General features: G+C 42.0%; 1 protein-coding gene across 1 annotated transcript in view; it reads left to right on the top strand.

Annotated features, from left to right (window-relative positions):
- The window catches only part of DHRSX (dehydrogenase/reductase X-linked), a gene marked incomplete at its 3' end in the record, with an annotated part of 174,489 nt that overhangs the window by 34,313 nt on the left and 125,258 nt on the right, over positions 1-14,918 (top strand). The window contains 1 exon segment of the mRNA XM_082009356.1: positions 4,444-4,551. Within this exon segment, the coding sequence (XP_081865482.1) occupies positions 4,444-4,551 (108 nt within the window).

Raw genomic sequence — 14,918 nt, forward strand, 5'->3', positions numbered from 1 at the left:
GACTGCCTTTCACTGTAATTGCTGCTGGCTTACACACGTGGCCTTACAGTTCTTACTGATGTAAGAACTAGCAGCGTCTCATTTTCATGGAGATTCAATAGCCGGCAGTGTGCGCTCGCAGCCCAGAAGGCTGACCATATCCTGGGCTTCATCCAAAGCAGCGTGGCCAGCAGGTTGAGGGAAGTGATTCTGCCTCTCTACTCCGCTCTGGTGAGACCCCACCTGGAGTCCTGCGTCCAGCTCTGGAGCCCTCAGCACAGGAAAGACATGGACCTGTTGGAGAGGGTGAAGAGGAGGGACACAAAAATGATCAGAGGGCTGGAACACCTCTTCTCTGAGGACAGGCTGAGAGAGTTGGGGTTGTCCAGCCTGGAGAAGAGAAGGCTCCAGGGAGACTTTATTGCAGCCAGACAGTACTTGAAGGGGGCTTATAAGAAAGATGGGGACAGACTTTTTAGCAGGGCCTGTGGCTATAGGACAAGGGGTAAAGGGGTAAAGTAAAAGAGGGCAGATTTAGACTAGGTCTAAGGAAGAAGTTTTTCACCACAAGGGTGGTGAAACCCTGGCACAGGCTGTCCAGAGAAGTGGCAGATGCCCCATCCCTGGCAACATTGAAGGTGATGCTGGATGGGGCTCTGAGCAACCTGGTCTAGTTGCAGATGTCCCTGCTAATTGCAGGGGGGTTGGACTAAATGGCCTTGGAAGGTCCCTTCCAACACACACTCTTCTGTGATTCTATGATTCTATGATCTGTCTTGGTGGAAACAGTACACCTTTTTGGCAGATTAAAATTAAGTTTAATAAAAACAAAAATTAAGAATTAATTGAGGGGGTTATTTTTTTAGATTTTTTTCTTTCCCCCAAAGATATGTTTCAGTTTTTCTCTTTGTGCTTCCCACTTTCTATGAAGAGTGACGATATACTGAGATGTGACATGCAGTGTTGTGTCTATTCAAAACCATGCTCTGTGGAAGCTGTATACTGTACCTGTTCTAAATAAAATGGATACTGGCCATTTATACATGTGTCTGCAGCCCTCATTTCTCCCTCCCCTGCGTGCTTTCTTAGGTCCTCGCAGCTATCTGCTACAAACAGGCCTGTTTAAAAGTTCTCAGGAATATAGGTTCTCACAGAATGCATCTCTGCAGTAGAGTCTGTCCATCTGACATGCTCTTCTTTGCACGTTGGTTATGTACCTGAGCGGTTCTTGGACCAAAAATTGTCTTTTTCTTTGCAGCCCTCAAGGACAGGACAGGACCAGCCATTTTCTTTCATTGTCCTCTGCTAAGGAGCGTTTCATCGCAGTGATACTTGCTACCACTTTGCTCTTCTGACTTCCCATGTTTCCTTCCTGTTATTGCCCCTTCCCCAGTCCCAACATCTTTCTCTCCCTTTCTTTCATTCATTTTTTTCTAAGTGGATTAACTTTGCACTAAATGTCACTTCCTGTTGGGGAGGTAGATATAGTGGTGCAATAATGGCAATGAGTGACAGCACCTGTATGCAGCATGTGAAATCCAGACGTCAGGTTGGCAATGTGGCGAGAGGGGAGGAAGCAAGAGCAGGCACGGGGAGGCAGAAGAGGAGGAGAAGGTACTCAGGCCCAAAGGAAAGCTACTTCTTTTGAGGAACTTGCTTTTGTTGGTGTTAGAGTATGTGTTTTCAGCTATAGTGAAATAAACAAAAATGGAAATCACTTAATTTTCATTTTCTTTCACCAGATTCCATACCTCAATGCACAGGTGAAATTTGATGAAAGACAAATGGGGAGAGTGAGCTCTGGGGACAAAGCAAACTTCATATTTGTGCAACTCGCTCTATCATGTATCAGCAGAATTTTCAATGTAGTTTGTGACTGGATTAACTAAACTTTAAAAGAAGTTACTTAGTGGTCTTCAGCTCACGTTACTGCCTTCTTGATGAGTTTTTTTTACAAGTGCATATGCAGTTACCACATGCAAAATTCACACATGTATTTTTTGTGGCCAGAAATGGCCTTTTCTACATTAAGACCAAGACAGTGCCAGTGCTCCTTGCATGGATTTACAGCTGTTTGACCCCTCAGGAGAGGTCTCAGAATAGCTCTTGCAGCATGGACTCGAGTGACAGAAGAAATTCTTGCTTTGCAAGAGTTCATTTTTCAGTGTCTTGGACTTTTTGTGCTAAGAAAAGCTCAAAAAGGCATTTGTTTCAGATTTGTCTGCCGTCTTGCAAAGTGTTGGCCTGTTCCTGGTTAAGAGACCTGTCTCCTCTCAGCACGCCTTTGGCACAAGGCAATGCCTTCGTGTTTTCATGTGGTCTAAAATGCTGAACAGTGGGCACATACTGGTCCCCTTTTTTACGAACACAAATCATTCAGGCAGTGATTATTCACTGAATGGCTGAAAGGACTTGAGATTATATATCCTTGCCAAATTTCCAGCATATCCGGTCACGCTGAGGCAGAAGGGCTGTTCTCACAGAGGTGACAACAACTTGTTTCACAGTAAGAACATTTATTTTTCTTCCTCTTTAAAGTCTTTGTTTCCTGTCTGCATTTTTGAAAACTGCAAAAACATTTTTTTTTTTCCCTTTTTTCTGCTTCACTGACAGAGAACAGACATGGGAAACGTAATCTAAAAAGGCCAAGTCTGGTGAAGTAATAAGCAGTTAGAAAATACTACCCAGAGTGGACAATTTACCCAAGTATTTAGTGTCAAGTCTAGCTTTAATTTCTAGGCTTAACTACTGAAAACAATGTTGGCATCTTACTCAGAGTTTGTTATGAGAAATATTTTTGGTGGAGACTGCAGGACCGCTTATAACTGAACTGAAACCCCTTAGAAAAGCTCTCAGCAAAGTTTTATTTAGCTTGAATTATGTATATTAGGACACTTACATGCATGGATATCACTGTAATAGGAATTAACTTTCAAATACTTGCAAACAATTCTCACTTTGCGTGGATGGGAAGAATCATGTTGTTACCTAAAGAGAACAGAAACTCATGTTGAATTGTGCTGGAAGGAACGATGTATTTTGGAAAAGGTGAAATCTGGGTCCTTTTTGAAGTTGCTGTGAAGAAAGCAGCTTGTATCAGCGCTAGTTCTGTGTTTCATAACCATATAAAATATGAGCTTGTGTTGTACAACAAAGCAACATCCTAAAAACCTAGAAATCAAGATAGAAAGTCCTTTGATAGATGAAAGTCAGCATCTTTTTAACATTTGTTATCTATAGCATTGCCCACGGACACTGCACTGTGGCAAAAGGAAATATTCGGTGCTGTTTTCCCTGTACAAATACCTAGCAGCTTCTTCTAAAAAGCAAGCAGAAATTCGCCTCCCTCGCCTGAAGACCGCACGGTGCTTCGCATGCAAGATGCGCCGCCTCATCAAAAAGTCATATTTGATACTTGACCGAATTCGTGCCTCCCCCAAGCAGTTAAATTAAACCACCTTTGCTCTCCTTTGGCGGGAGGGCTCCCTCCATCTCGGAGGGATGCGTCGGGCAACCTGCGGCTCGCGTGAGAGCTCGCAGCCGGGACGGCGGCCGCCCCGCCGGGGCCGTCCCAGCCGCTTTTCGGCTCGCTCGGCGGTCGAAGGGCTGCCTGGGGACGCGGGAGCCGCGGGCCGTCGGTCGAAGCAGTCCCTAGCAGCGGGGTCTGGGGAGCGTGCCGGACCCGCCAGGCTGCGTGTTGCCTTGGGGTGAGGAGTGCTTGTTGGGCGGAGGCGGTGTGGGACGCTGGCTTCGGGGGTGGGTGGGAAAAGCAGGAGGGGTTTCTCATGCAAAAAATCGCCCCCCTCCTTCCTTTGGGGGCCAGGAGGCTGTGATTTTTAATACGGGAACGCTCAGTTACGCAGGTAAATTAGGCCAACCAGCTCCTGCCCTTTAGAACGTGTCATTTTAGGGAACATGGTGGTGCTGGATTAATGGTTGGACTTGATGATCTTGAAGGCCCTTTCCAACCTTAGTGATTCTGTGATTCTGTGATTCTGTCTTTGAGCTGTTTGCTGTTTCCCTGTGTTACCGGCGGAGGCCTGTCCTTCCTCGTTCCAGAAGTCTGCAGGGTGCCTTGTTGCCGATGACTGAATTTTTCACCCTGTGCGTGTGAAGTAAACCGTCCCTGAGCTGACTCGTGTCGGCTGTCGCCTTGCTCTGTACCAAAGTTAAGGTGAAAATGTTGAAGGGCAGGTTCCTGCAGGATGGCAAAACGTACGCAAATAGAAATGAGAAACTTTCTGAACTGGGGGTTCGTCTTTTGTCTGCCACCTTCGGTCTAGTGCAGTAAATAATGGCGGATGTGCTACAGTTTTTATTTCCGTACAGAGTTTGCTTCTGAGACTGTTTACTGGCCCGATTTGAGTGGCCTGTTAAGTGTACGCCTCTTTAAAATACATCTTAACTTCTCAAGTGTGTTACTATTGTGAACTAACCGTGCGTTATTTCTTTTTCTTCATACAGTTTTCCCTACACAAAATGGAAAGGTTGCTATAGTGACTGGAGGTGCTAAAGGAATTGGTTACCAAACTGTGAAGCATTTGGCACGACTTGGCATGCACGTTATAATAGGTAAAGTCATTATTTTCTTAATATTAATGTATCATTCGTTTCAGAAAGTGTTTTTTTTCTTTTAAGGAGTATTTTCTTTCCGGTGTAAGTAAAGATACAGCAGGGGAAGGTAGGAGAGGGTTTTGCTATCATTTAGCACAAACAAAGATTTGATTTATGTTTTGCGTTGCAAGACCTTAAAGAGAAGTAGATGGGACTTTTTTTGTGCAAAACTTGGAAAAGTTGGACTACCTTATATAAGAAGTAAACAATAAGTTAATGAAAAAGACTTAAAAATATGAGTATTACAAGAATATTTTATTATCTTGTTGCTGAGGATGGGCTATGCTTCAATATTAGGATGCACGAGTTAATTAAGAAGAAAACTAATGAAAGCCTTGAAGGAATTCCAGTAGTGGGGGAATGACCCGTGTCATAAGGACAGAGGAAGCCTTATAACCTCGTGCACATAAAAACTGCACATCTCAGTTTGTCACTTCAGGTGGCCTTTGTAGGCAAGGCAAGGCCAGGAAATAAATACCCTGAGAGGTTCATTCATGTCAGTCTGAGATGGGCTGGACAACTCAACTTCTGGAGGTGCCTGTTTCTCTCCATCGATAATAAAGAGATTCTAAGGTGACTATTAGACTGAAGTTAGGATAGGTGAATTTCTGTAGGAACTCTAAAAATGTCCTGAAAGCACAATTTCTTCTCGCTGCTAGAGACAATATTAGTGAGACCTTTTTCCTGTTTTGTAAAGCTTTCTGTTCTATATACATATATATGCACTAACATAGCTACTAAATCAGTTAAAATGCTACATTTCACTCCCTTCATCTTTCTTTAACTAGATTTTTACCATAAGGTCACTGAAGGTTGGTATTTCATAACACACTAGCAAGCTGGTGAGGCCATTTTATTTAGCTTTTATACAGAATGTGCTATCTCTAAGGTTTTGTATACACATCTTTTGAAAAAAAAACCAAAACAATAAACAAGAGCATAATAGAGCATAGTAGCCATGTAGTTTTAGCTAGTGCTGTCAGTAACACTAATGGAGTTGCCTTGGAATCATACAGGTGTAATGCAGAATATGACTTAACCCATACATGTTTTAATAGATGTGTCAAAACCAAGCATCTGCAAAAAGGCAAACAGATGCTGCTATATGTAGCTAGATGTTAGATGTAGCTGACGATGCCAGCATTAATATTGCACTGAAGAAGTCTCTTTTCGTGTTTAAGGTGGACTGCAAAAATGTACTCAGTGGGAAAACAAAAAGGCCAGTTTTCTTCTCTTTGCATAACGTTGTGGAAGCATAGAATATTGGTACTTTTTTGAAGACTTCTTTTATACCATTTAATGTTTAGATGATTCCATGTAACAAAATTCAGTGTGAGGTCTTTGGGAAAGGTGGGGTGATATTTAATTACAAAATCTCTGAATATGCTGATTTTTTTCAACTCACGGTCACCCCCTCATAGATCTCATCCATTCGCACTCACACCCATACTCTCACAAGCACCAAGTTGTGTGTGCTCATGTGGTCTGGTGAGCATCACTTGTGTGCAACGTGGGAAAAGGTACGCCAGCTACCGAGTCCTTATCCTGTCTCCGTGGTTCTTCTTGATCCAAAGTGGCAGGCTAGTTTATGGACAGATCTTTTATACCCTTTGGGAGTCATCAGCTCTTAGTACATTTTTCCTTGTCTGGAGTATATAGACTATGTCTATAACATATTTTCTGGGTGGGCTAACAGGAAAAGTAAGGTGTGGGTGATATGCCACAACCTTCATGCTATCCTCCTGGTGTCAGAGTGCATGGTCATCTGCTGGCAAGTCCTCTGTGCTGTGGCCTTGCTTTTAAATCCAATCTACCAGCAGAGCGGGGAAAACAAATAAGTAGAAAGCATGTTACCTTGTGGAATGAGAATAGTCACCGCAGGAAAAGGCAGTGTGCTCACTCAGAGCATTTTCAGCAAGCAGTTGCACAGCGCTTTTACAGCTTCTTCCATTCCAGTCCCTGCACCGGTGCACAAGACTCCTTTATCCCCAGGATGGTCTCCCTGTGCAGGTGCTGCTCGCCCTGCCCGCAGCCTCTCCCTGGGAAAAAGGTCGGCATGAATGCTGAAATGCGGAAAGTAATTTTCTACAGATTGGTTTGACAGATTTCATTGAGACCTTTTGCCAGGCTGCGGTTGCATTACTCACAGTGAGCAGGGCTTTCACTTCAGGCAAGTCTCATGGCAGACAGCTGGAACCCCCGGTAGGGAAAGCTACTGCCGGCGGTGAGTCTTCAGAGTCAAGCCACACCGGGAGCTCCTGCCCCCTCTTACACAATTTAGTACTTGCTAAATAAGCTTGCAATTTCATTTTCAGAGAGAGGAGGTAAATGACACACCATTTTTGGTGCCTGTTGACTAGTAGCTGATGTTGAAGGTAGTATATTGTGTGGACTTACAAATAAATATGCTCTTAGCAATAAGGATACTGAAAATCAAGAGGAGCCGGTCATGTTTATGATAAGGTTCAGTTCTGTTTCACAAGTGTTGGCCACAGTTTGTGTCTGATTTTAGACTGATTAGAAGCATAAACTCTTCGTATCCCTTCCATTCTTCATCACTGGGGTTTAATTTTAAGAGAGTTCTGTGAGCACGTGTTAAAATTGTTGACTTAAAAAGCAGAGCTTTGGTTTGATTTTCCCTTTGTTTCTCAGTACATTAATAAAAGAAGGATGGAAATAAAAGTGTGACAATATCTAATATAAAAGCTTTGATAATCCTGCTGTGAATGGTGAGTGAAATAAAAAAGAAAGATATTCAACTTGACAATGTTACACGTATGCTGCTTAGTATAAAACACCAGGTTCAGGACCGTGTAATCAATCTTTAGTGTCTGGGTATATCAGTGTCATAATTTTCTAAGACAGGCTCACATTCTGAGGGAAACAGTTTCATTATATTTATATATATGTATATATATTCAAGTGACTTATTTCAGCCATGCAATTTTGGCATCAGTGAATGTAGTTCCATCACCAGACTCAGCATTTCTGTGGGACTTCTGTAAGCCTTGCAGGAGACCAAGCAAGAGCTATTTCTGTCATCTCTTTCATTCACATTAGTTTCCAATTTTCAAGCTGGACCCTCTGCATTGCAAATCAGACAATTCTTAATACTACAAGGTGACTTTAGAAGGATAATTAAACCCTATGAAGATGGTATGATTGTTCATTTTCAAAGATGGTTTGATTTAATTTCAATCACTGAAAATTTATATGGGATACTTTAATAGTATTTTCTCACTATACATAGATGTATGAGGTGTTTGAGTTATAATTTTTTGTAGAAAAGTATTTTTCTTCCTAATTTTAGCCAAGTTTTGTTAGGCCTGGATGGGTTGTAGAGTTAGTCAGGAAGTATCAAAATGTTACCAACCTTTTAAAAGTAGGTGATGGTTTCCTTTCTCCGGTATGAACACTAAGAAAACGCATGTGGATTGCCTTATAATTGTAATTCAGTTCAGTTTTTAACATATCAGTACACTGTAATCAGGGTTACGAAAAACTGCACTTACAGTGCTCTTATTTATACACTATGTGTGTGCACACAGCCACACGCAGCCATATACACAGCCACACACAGCCTTCCACAGCAGAAGGAATTTTAACAAACACTTTAATCCCTGATTTCTGTTTGAAGACTGTCACTGCCCTGCTTTAAAAACATTTTTCCTTTTTAAAAAATATATATTGTAGAATCATAGAATCATAGAATGGTTTGGGCTGGAAGGGACATTAAAGGTCGTCTAGTTCCACCCCCCTGCCATGGGCAGGGACACCTTCCACTAGACCAGGTTGCTCAAAGCCCCATCCAGCCTGGCCTTGAACATTTCCAGGGATGGGACATCCACAACTTCCCTGGACAAGTTGTTCCAGTGCCTCACCATCCTTATTGTGAAGAATTTCTTCCTTATAGTTAATCTAAATTCACCCTCCTTCAGTGTAAAGCCACCACCCTTTGTCCTATCACTGCATGCCCTTGTAAAAAGTCCCTCTCCAGTTTTATTGTAGGCCCCTTTTAGGTACTGGCCAGCTGCTGGAAGGTCTCCCCGGAGCTTTTTCTCCAGGCTGATCAACCCCAACTCTCTCAGCCCGTCCTCATAGGAGATATCTTCTGTCCCTCTGATCGTTTTGGTGGCCTCCTCTGGACTCGCTGCAACAGGTCTATGCCCTTCTTATGTTGGGGGCCCCAGAACCAGATGCAGGACTCCAGGTGGGTTCTCACCAGAATGGAGCAGAGGGGCAGAATCGCCTCCCTCGACCTGCTGGCCATGCTGGTTTGTGTGCCGCCCAGGATACGGTTGGTTTTCTGAACTGCAAGAATACATTGCCAGGTCATGTTGAGCTTCTCTCCAACCAACACCCCCAAGTCCTTGTCCTCAGGGTGCTCTCAATCCATTCTCTGCCCAACCTGTCTTTGTGCTGGGGATTGTCCCGACCCATGTGCAGGACCCTGCACTTGGCCTTGTTGAACTTCGTGAAGCTCATTTATGTTTATTCATTTTGAACATTCTGCCTGTAAAATGTATAGGGTGTTTTTTATAATTGGCAGTGGTTTAAGACTACTTATCTATGAACAAACTCATTACAACATTTCTTGGGACATTTGAAACTATTATTAAAATAGTGACAAACATCTAAACAGACACTTAGAGCACAAGAATTCTCTTTTGGGCACTAATTACAAGTAGAAATGTAACTCAATCAACTGTGCAGGTGTATTGCATAGTAAACCGCTTTGATTAGCTGAGCTCAGGCATCATGTGGATGAGAGAGATTTGGGTTGATATGATTTGCTTGGATTTTTAGAAATCTTAATGCAAAATTCCTTGAGGCTCTTAAAGACACTACACAGCTCAGAGGATAAGTACAAATGTCATTACATTCATATAACAACATTGCATTTTATGACAGAACATAGACATAAATGTTTATTTTCGTAGTAGAGAGGGTGTTACCACTGGAGTTGAACAGGGGTACATGTTAGAACCCATGCTTTCAACATATAATTTTAGAGGAGGAGCAAATAGTGAAGTGACAAGTCTTTCAAATTGTAATGAATTATTGAGGGTAATAAAGACCAGGTACATGTGTGAAGAATTGCAGGAAGACCGTAAGAAGCTGAATGTTCAAAGGCATGTGCAATTCAGCGTAGATCAATGTGGGGTGATGGACCTGGGGAAGAATCTTAACTCCAGAAAAAGAAGTGGTGGGTTCTGCGTTGACCATCTTCGCTTTGGAGGAAGATGTTGGGGCTGCAATAGATCATTCTGTGAAAACTCAGTGCTCAATAGCTTGCAAAAAGAAAAACAAATATTAGAAATTGTTATAAAAAGAACAAACAAAACAGACAGTGTGAGTTTGTCACTGTATAAATCCTTTGTGCACCTACACCTTACCTGCTGTGTTAAGTACTGGTCTGCCTATTTCAAAATGGAAAGGGTTTAGAGGAAGACAAGCCTGTTAAGGATATGGAGAAGGATCTTTATGAGGAGCAACCAAACGGGCTCGGAGTCTTCAATCTGAAAAAGTGTTCTGTGACGGGCAACCACTATTCACTGTCTCTTCTAAAAGAAGTACATAAAATGAGCAGCTAAAAAGATGCAGTGCTTATGAATATTTATAGTTATTATATTATATATAATTATATTATATAGTTTATTACAAACTCAGTATAAATACAGTACCACCCATCAGAAAATAAGTTAAAACAGTCTAAACCAAGCCACTGTGATTAAAAACAAAATCCCTGAATAGCATAAAACTATTTCTGAAGTAGTATCTTCTGCACAGGACTTTAAACCATCCTTAGTATACGAGAAGTGTAAGGTGGGCAAATGCGACTGTTGGGCAGTATTAGAAAGGATGTTGTGCATAGTCCAGTTCAACAACATTTAGGAATTATTTGTCAGCTTTGGGGTGGAGCAAAGCGACTCCTGATCAGTACATTTATAAAAGACAGATAAAGAAAAAAGGGTGAACAGTGAGATGATGCATTTTGCACAAATGTTGTTTAGGATAGTAAAATTAATTTGACTATTGATAGTTAAGGGATTTGAGCATCTGACGTACAAGGAGAGGCTGAGAGAGCTGGGATTGTTCAGTTGGGAGAGGAGAAGGCTCGGGGGGACCTTTTCCATGTGTATAAATATCTGATGGGGCCAGTAAAGAAGATGTAGCCAGGGTCTGCTCAGTGGTGTCTGTGATAGGACAAGAGGCAATGGGCACAAATCAAAAAGCAGGAAATTCCATTTAAGTGTAAGAAAACACTTTTTTGCATCGAGGGCGGTCAAGCAGGCTGCCCAGAGAGGCTGTGGGTTCTCCATCCTCAGAGGTACTCAAAACCTGACCAGATATGGTCCTGGGCAACCAATTGTAGCAGAGGGTGGGACTGGATGGTCTCCAGAGGTACCTTCCAGCCTCAACCATCCTGTGATTTTGTGAAATCTTAACAATGATGAAGAAGGGGGAAGAATCTCACAATATTGAATGACTGGGTTTTGAAGGCATGGATAAATACTGAGTGTCAGTAAATGCAAATACTGCATATGAGGTAAAAAACCCACACCTATACATTTACAAGAATAAGATCTAAATTAACTACTATCACTCAAAAAAAAAAATCGTGGTTTACTGTTGAAAGCTCTCGGCAGAACATCTTCAATATTCAATGCCAGTCAAAAAGGCAAATAAAATCTTATTACTTAGCAGCAAAGAAGATGAAAACAGGGCAGGAAGCGTCCCTCTTCCTTTGTAGAAATCATTGGTTCATCCTGTTGTGAATACTCAAAAGGAGTCTGGTAAAACTGGAAAAAACGAGAGAGGGATGGTGAGGAGAATGGGATGGCTCTGTGCTAATAAACAAAGGTTCTTCTGCTTGCAAACAGGTGACTGAAGTGTGATGTCATGCAATTACGAATGGTATAGAGAAAGTGAATGAGAAGTGGTTATTCTCTGTCTTATTGTACACAAAGTAATGAACATCTGACAAAATTAAAAAAACCTGCCACTGAAGCACAACCTTTTTAATGTAATGAAGTGTGTCACTAAATCACAGAACTTGTTCCAGAACCCTTTGACGACCAAGCACTTGAATGAATTGAAAGTGCAATTAGATGAGGTAGTGGAGATAGGTTCATTGAGAAGCTAGGGGTGACCTTTGATTCAGGAAATCTCTGAAACATCTTGCTACTGGGAGAGTGTATCAGAAAATGCCACTTCTAGACTTAATGCCATCACTTATACTTTTTCCTTAGCACCTGCTAAGGGTTATTGTTGAAAACAGGGCACTTGTCTGGCTGTGTCTTTTGTTTGATAAACAGGGTCATTCTTAACTTCTTGTTGGAACACCTGGGTTGCTGAAACCCAGGGCAAGAATGATGATTTCTTTCATCTTTGCAAACCCACATCCTCCTCCTTACTCAGTTTTGCGTCTCTTCCCAAAGGAACACTTACAATGATATTATTGCCTTTCATGTCAAAAAGGCATGCATTTAATTGTGACTGCTGTATGATGAACTGGCTGACAAAGGACGTGCGGTACCTCTAGATTTAGGGAAGATTCATATCACTTTCTCAAAGTTTTTTTTTATACCAGGTCACTTCCTTATACCTGGCTTTATTAGATGACAAATTCATGACTTGGAAGTTTTATGGGTGAGACCCAAGGTCTATATTCCTTTTTCTTATACAAGATTTATTTATTTTTTTTTAAATTGAAGACGTTATCAATGTCTTTAAAAGCACTCATATTGTACTGAGTTCAAATTTCTCATCCTCAGAGCTTTTTGGGCGCAGTCATTCCTCTCTCTTAGGCACATGCTATTTGTTGTGCGGTGCCATGCACGCTCACGAAATCCTCATAACACCAGCTGGTAGGACTTTGTTCTTCTCTTGAGGCTTTGGGTGCCGTTGCAAGCCCTGTCTTCAGGCTGGCACTCCAATGAAATCACTTCCCCTTCAACCATAATGAGGATTATGCTACTCTGAGGAGGCGCCTTAATTCAAAATTCCAGCTGGAATCTTTTTTGTATTCTGTTGCACGCAGGCACCTAACCATCACCCTCTGCAACTCCTCCGTCAGGCGGTATGCATTTATAGAGAATCTGTTACCATCCCGCCAAGCTTCTCTAGGTAATACAGATATGCATCGGCGTTTACGGGCACCACCTCCAAACTTGGGTGACTTGAAGTGATCGGGGGGAGTGGGGAGGGTCATGGGGCAGGCTGCGAACCCTGGAAAGTCGTTCATCGTTTCAGGGATTAACCGATACGCAATTATGGCTAGATAACTTTAAGGGATGAGTGTTTCTCTCAGGCAGACAGCTTCCCCAGGCGCTGGCGGCAGATGAGGAGGTCGCACTCGTCGGTGGGGGGGTGTGGGGAGGGCTGGCGGGGGGGTGCTGGCATGGCCGCCCCGCTGCCGGGCAGCTTGCCCCTGCCTCTCCTCCTGGGTTTGGCAGCCGGGGGTTATGGCAGGCGGAGGGGTGCCTTGGTGCAGAGGGTCAGGGTCGGAGGGCTCCAGGCTGGGGGGGTGGTTCTTTCTCTGGAGCTCCGCATCCCGGGTGGCTTGCATCTTCTCGAGGTTCGTCTCAAAAAGTTTTTATTTGCGTTTTAGTTTTGTGTTGTCTTGCTGAAAGTTGGGAAATTCTCCCCCTGCTAACTTTGGTAAGCGAGGACTTTTTGGATTTGTGGGTTTATTCTCTCAGGGCAACCTTAAGCTTTATAGGCTGTATCGTTGTTCATAGACTATTTTAAATTTCTTTACAATGCCCTGCAGAACGTTCCCTTGAAATGTCAAGATTGCAAATTCCTATTTTTGCAAAACACCAAATGGAAAAGATCTTGCTTTTTTATCAGGATCAATTTTGTACATAAATTATGAGTGTGAGTAGCAATTATTCTTTTGGAGAGATTGTCACATTCAAAGAAATTAAAAATATTGTATAAAGAATACGTATAGATGTATCAGGACCCTTTAACTAGCGATAGTGTAAATGTTTCCCAGCCATGCTGTGTTTCTGTGGGCAGTGTTTTTGCCATCCTTATTCTGGCTCAGCAATCCTCTGTGATAATTCTATTGAAATCCATGAAACAACTTTCAGAATTAGGATCTACTTAAGTGATTAAGATGACGGAGCCTGACCTTTAGGGTAAGATCCAAAGCCTATTGCTGCTGATAAGAATTTTTCTATGTACTTCTGTGGTGGCTTTAGATCAATGTGCTTTGACTTGTGGCATTTGTGTAGATGAATGTTGAATAGGAGAGTCTTTTTTTTTAATAAAAGTTGTATTTAAATCTATTTAACATCTTTTTTTGTCTTTTCAACATGAGTTTCAGTATTTTACTAAGAATTAGAATTTTTCATGCCATTAAAATGACATCTTATTTTATGCAGGTGCATCTATTCAGACGAGTTTATTTTTATGTTATTAGTTTTATCTTCAGAATTGATTGCAGTCAGCATTGTTACTGGATCAGTCTCACCTGAATTTTTCACTCTTCTGTGGGGACTAAGTAGAAGACAAACATCAGATAGGGCACTGAACAGCTTGCATAAACAGTTCTTGAGACAACTATATCTATTTTGAGTTCCCAATAGACACTTTAAATTAGCATGAAAAAGAAGATTATTACAGTTTTGGGTACTTTGATGATGTAAGCTCTCAAGACATTGAATCCCTTTTTCTCAAAGCTTTTGTTCAGATTCTCTCACTGTGTAAAAAACATGGTCTGTCTTCCTTTTCTTATCCTCCCCTCCAAACCACTTGAATCCAGACTAGGCAGATCTTACACTACAGATGCTACTGTGCTTAAAATGGATGAATTCTGGCATAGATAAATTCTGGCATGTGGAACGTATGCAAATTATGGTGAATCATTGGCAAAACGTCCAGCCAGAGGATTTTCCTGTGTATCACAAAGTTTTTAAAAGAATCACTACAAATATACAGATGAGGATCTAAACCAGCTGATGATGGTAAGAATTTGACCCCTGTACAGTAGACTGTCCCCCTCCTCAGTTTAGAGTGCTGTACTCCTCTTCAGTAGACTTGAAGGTTGTGCCCTTTAGTGATGCATCCTCATCAAGAAGATGATACAAATTATTTTTGATTTTTCCCAACCTAAAGCTGCTTGTGTTAGCTTGGTGACCTCAAGAGTATTTTTAAAATTTTTAATAATTAATGTAGCACGTAAAAGGAGATTGTTCTTTTTCATGCCTGCCACTCACTTTACTTAGAGAATCCCAGAAGGATGTACTAGGAGAGAAGCAGCAGAACAGTGCAAAGTCCCTTTTCTCTCCCACCCATCCTCAGCAAGGGGATGC

The sequence above is a fragment of the Phaethon aethereus genome (assembly GCF_964289735.1).
Source record: "Phaethon aethereus genome assembly, chromosome: 1".
Classification (NCBI taxonomy): Eukaryota; Metazoa; Chordata; class Aves; order Phaethontiformes; family Phaethontidae; genus Phaethon; species Phaethon aethereus.